Source organism: Pelmatolapia mariae, linkage group LG10_11 (assembly GCF_036321145.2).
Source record: "Pelmatolapia mariae isolate MD_Pm_ZW linkage group LG10_11, Pm_UMD_F_2, whole genome shotgun sequence".
Classification (NCBI taxonomy): domain Eukaryota; kingdom Metazoa; phylum Chordata; class Actinopteri; order Cichliformes; family Cichlidae; genus Pelmatolapia; species Pelmatolapia mariae.
In genome coordinates this window covers 53400337-53405688 of record NC_086236.1, presented here as the reverse complement: position 1 = coordinate 53405688, position 5352 = coordinate 53400337, and the positions used below count along the sequence as shown (strand labels likewise).

Sequence of the window (5352 nt, the reverse complement as noted above, 5' to 3'; positions counted from 1 at the left end):
CACGACGCCTCAAGGTGACCCGTTGTCGCCACTTTAAGCTCATTCGGACATTCTCGACCTATATTGGGAATAATGGTAACCCGTAGCTTGTTGGTTAGCGAACTAGCCTGCATGTATTGGTGATGTACCTTGACTTGTGAACTTTACCTAAATAAAGAAATGTAATACTTTGCCAGCACTGTGTCGTTCAATATCATACAGACAAAAGTGTAACATTTCACTTCTATCTTCACGTGTCTTCACAAACACTAATACAATGGGTGCGGGAGAATCAAGAGTCCGTGTCACAGCTGTGTTCTTACTCGTAGGGCTCACGATCGTTAATGCTACCCTTAGCTTTAGGGGTCCAGTAACGTATCTGATGGATTCCGGATCCTACAGGTGCTCCGTCTTCATAGACCGAGGTTGTGTTAAGCACAAGATAGTATCAAAACGCGCTACTGTCAACGTTACAGCTAGTCAGCTGGCTAACATAGCTGAAGCCGATGCTCAGTGGGATCTACAGCTAGATAACACAGCTCCATTTAGGACCGAGATCAACAGAAGCGTACAAGATATTATACACCTGCACCGCAGCGCTCCCACCGTAGACGAATTGAAACAAGGTTAGTTGTGAAAGTGTTGTCTTGTGTGTCTATGCTATCCACTGCGAGCGATGTTCATATTTTCGTATGTTTTCTTTTTTTTTCTGTTTAAGCTTTCGAGAGTTTGATCAACGCACAAGATGTGACGGCCTTCAGGAACTGGCTCAACTCCCCCATGCCGCTGCAGTCGGCGTACAGATACGTGTGTATACCGCACGTTCCAGGCTTCTGGGATCACATCGTGGTGGGATGCAACGTGCCCAACACAGAAGCTATCCTAGCCTCTGATGTACACACACCAAGATTGTTTGATGTTAACATGGGTGCCGTAGACTTTCATTGGTGTTGTTTTGTATTCGTTGACCGCGTTATCCTGGCCATGTGGTGCTCCACGAGAAATAATGACACTGGTGTCATCCTACTGCCAATCACCGACAGAGCCGACAATCGAGTACGGACTTTGACATCGTCTAAGGAGTTTAACTCTATGGTGTACTATCTACATAGATGGGTTTGTGTGAATTATGGCAAAGGAACGTTAGACCTTGTCAAGGTCGTATTTGATTGCATGCCTTCCGAGAGTCCCACTTTTGCTCATTTCATCTCTATGCTCGCAGCTAAAACTGGCATGGATGCAACTGTGCCTCAGATTAAACAGCAAAGAACAGAGACAGATTTAAGCTATGCCATTGACCTCAGGTACCCAGAGCAGCTATTTAGTCAACCCCCTGACTATCTGGATGGAGATCCTAAGATCGACATCACACACGAGTTTGGGTGTAATCGTGTTATGGCACTTCATATGCCTCAGGTCTATACTTGCAATGATGACTTACTCAGACCTCTGTGATAACTGGGAATTGTTGAAGTGTTTGTTTCTGTTACATTTCTCGTCAATGATGACTTACTACTGGGACCACTGTGATAACTGGGAATTGTTGAAGTGTTTGTTTCTGTTACATTTCTCGTCACGTGTGTACTTTTATCTAACACTGGTGTACCTTGGGAAACTTTTTTGTACATTTACATTTCAATAATGTGAAATCACCATATATGAACTTTGTTAGTGTTCACAGAATGTATTATCTAAATCATGAAGCTTTTACTTGTTTCTGTCTTACACGTATTTTGATCAACACTGTAGTCGAACTCTTGATGATGGGAGGGATCCGAGGTCGTTATGATACCCACCAGAAGTATCCAGTTCATAAGGAAAGACCGTCATGTATAACATTTTATATTTCTTACAGCAGGTCTTACTGGATGTCTTACATCTCTTGCACTTGATCTCTTTTGTTTTGTATTTTGCACTGCCTTTTACATTTACATATATGCCTTGCATGTCATTAAAGGTGTTACAAGAACTCTTATATTGTATGGTTGTTTGTACTTGACGACAAAAGCCTTGATCGTGTGAAACATGCGAAGTACATGAATGTGTTCCTCTGAGACAGAGGACCATGACAAAAGCTACTACGCTTTATAATTCTGGATGGTACACTGAACAGCGTCACATTCACTGACACGGGCACACATCTTAAATCTGTGCAATACACAAAATCTACATACATAGGTAAAATTGCGCTCTTGCGTCGGGCAACATACTGTCGGTTGGGAGATTATCTCTCGGTCCGGATATTATTTTTTTTTTGTTTTGGTCTCTTATGGGGTATGCATATAAAATGTCAGCACAGCACACAACTGAACAGTTATATCATTCAACTTCACAAGAGTTAGTTGGTGTACGCCTGGATCATCTACTGTAGTTCTGGGATGGAACTTTCATGGAAATTTCGCATCTCACACTACCTGAGCAAAAATCGAAATGATTTCGAGTGGTTATTGAAAACACTGAGTGAAGACCAAGGATGTCTCAATGAAAAACAGCAGGATTTCGTCAAGCGTGCGTTTAAGAAACACAAACATGAGACTGAGCACATGCTACATCCCGAGTGTCTGATCTCCAAACTGTCCAGGTTCATGGGCACAAAGGATGCAGAAACGATGATCATGGGCATGTTTGAATCATTAAAAACCGATGCTGTGACATCACACAAGGATTACAACGTCACATGTCCTCTTGAACTGAAAATCCAAGGAGAACTTGACTACATCGATGAGAAACAAGCGTTGTGTCATGTGTTATCCAAGCTGAGCGCGAATGAGCTATGTCGAGTGAAGAAGCTGTTGTCATGGAGGATTGTGCAACGAGAGGCCAGCATTCCCTATGGTACTATGGAATTGATGAGCAGCTACCAACTGGCTGAAAAGGTCACAAATCACTTTTATGGCATGCACAAATGTATCATGTTCGCGATCCTAATCCTTTTGGATCGCAAGGATCTGATGCCGGGGTTGGATATCCCGGAGGAGACACATCTGGTCATCTGGGAAAAATGACTGTTGTGACAAACATTTGCTGACATTGTTACGTTTGTACCAAGAACCTGTGGTGACATGAATGAAGACTGCCTGAGAAAGGACCAAGGACTCTATCCTTCGCATGAATCAGATTTCGTTTCATCAAAGAAAAGCGGTAGCAAGAGAAACCATTCTAAATACCGCAAGGCCATAACTAAGCACCACAGAGAAGCTCAACCCGTAAAGTTGTCTTCTTATGATTCCGATTCAGGCTCCGATTCACCGAAGACTCGACGTAAAAGACACAGACCGAGCGCCGACATTTCTACATCCATCTCACCTCAACCAGGCTGCAGCTACGACGCTGAAGCAGAAGTTTCCGAGGCACCCCCGCGCATGACTGCGTGTTCGGAGTCTGACACAGACCCCGATACAGACTCTTACGATTTTCATGTGAATATGTGAGTTGGTCCACTATGTCAGCTGTGTCTAGGAAAAGAAAAACGTGCCCTGGTCCACAGAGCAATGTCATGATAAAATATTCAGAGTCTCTTGTGAGAGGAATGGATGTTAGTCAAATATCAGAACCTTGTTCAAATAGAGTACCCACCGCAATGCATTCGGATTACGGGGAACCCGAGGCGAAGCGTGTACGCTCGACCGATGATAATGTGATTGTCAAATACCTCGAAGAAAAGTAAAGAGCTTGCATGTCATATTAACATTTGCTGGGTTTTTTTGTGTGTAGCTACGCCACAATGATGTGAGATAATAAAACAAGACAAAAGACCTGGTTTGTTTGATTGTTATCATTTATTCACATGCAACAGGTTACACTACACTCATGTGGTTCATAACATACATGGTTTATTCACAAGTAGGTAGTAGTCGTAGTAGTAGTGATATGCACATCAGCGTGTATCGTCTCATTGTTGTCAACCTACAATATCACAACTGGTGGTTACACTACACTCACATTGCTTATAACATACATGGTTTATTCACAAGTAGGTAGTAGTCATGCAGAGAGAGGGTGTGTGTGTGTGTGTGTGTGGAATACATAATGAATGCGGGCAGCTCCTTTCAGTCTATTGTGGGAGCGTTGAAACTCGATTTCCACGCTCTCTTTTCTGCAGAATCACTTTACTAATTGTAAAATTGACTTTTCACCTCCGACACGAAAACAGAAAAACTGAGACTGACTGTAACCTGCAGACTGTGGGGGAGAGAGAGGGGAGAGGGGAAAGTGCAAAGGTTTTTGGAGAAATTTACAAAACCCAAAACTAATAATAAAAAACAGATCAAATTCAGTTCCTCTCATTTCCAGTCCATCCGTAGAAGCACGACGATGATGATGGTGATTAGGAGAAGGAGGTGTGAGTAAGGCAAATAGCGGCTCTCAGTCTTATTCCAGCGGGACCTCCGGGCTCATGGATCAGTAGATGCCCGGCACGAAGCTGCGGAAGCCGTACAGCGCGTCCTGCCGCAGGCAGCTGTAGTCCTCGGGGACGGCGGGGCTGCCCGGGCTGGATGCGCAGTAGGCCGGGGAGGAGGAGGATGAGGAGCCGCTGGAGCTCCAGGAGCAGGCATCGCTGCCCGGGCTAGGGGCCTCGGCTAGGCACGGGCTGAGCAGCACGGGCGGCTCGCCGACCTTACCCGCCTGCAGATCCGCGATGCGGATGGTCTCGGACAGCGCCCAGATGTAGTTGTGCACGAACCGCAGAGTCTCGATTTTCGTCAGCTTCGTCTCGTCCGGGAATGAGGGCAGCACGCCGCGCAGCGCGTCCAGCGCGTCGTTCAGGTTGTGCATGCGGTTACGCTCGCGGTCGTTGGCTTTCAGGCGCCGGTTCTTCTTCACCACTTGCACCGTCACGTCGCTGTGCGCGCGACCGCGACGCCGCTGCTTCTTCTGCTGCTGCTCGGGCTGCGGGGACGCGCAGCGCGGGCCGCGGGACTCCTCGTCTTCGCTGTGCGGGAAGAAGTTGCAGCTGTTGCTGTCGATGTCGGAGTAGAGCGAGTCCATGACTGCGGGGAGAGGAGAGGAGGCGTGAGGGATCCACGCAAGAGGAATTCACCTGAAGTCTGTGGCAGTTCGGAGCGGCGCGCGTGTCTCTGCGTGTTTTCTGCTCTGGATCAGCTCGTGCGATCCGGTGAGCCTGGCACACGACCGGCCTCAGCCCGCTTATATAGCGTGCTTGGGACAATGACCGGCCCCCTGCCCCCGCGCCCCCTGTGACCCCCCCCCCCCGGCCTGGCATTAGCGCGCAAGATGAGGGGATGAATGCTGCGGCAGGTCTGCCCCGTGCTGCGGGAGAAGCTCATTAACATAATGACGCCGCGCAGAGAAGCGTGCCGGTAATCACGGCCAGCCAATCAGAGCGCGCGGCCGGCCACGCGAACTACACGC

At 47.3% G+C, this 5352-nt stretch overlaps 1 protein-coding gene across 1 annotated transcript; it reads right to left on the bottom strand.

Moving 5' to 3' along the window:
- Positions 1–4325: 4325 nt before the first annotated feature.
- Positions 4326–4974, bottom strand: LOC134635247 (neurogenin-1-like). The gene has a single exon (XM_063484642.1). The coding sequence runs from the start codon at positions 4966–4968 to the stop codon at positions 4381–4383; it is 588 nt and encodes a 195-aa protein (XP_063340712.1). The 5' UTR covers positions 4969–4974; the 3' UTR covers positions 4326–4380.
- Between the last annotated feature and the right edge of the window lie 378 nt (positions 4975–5352).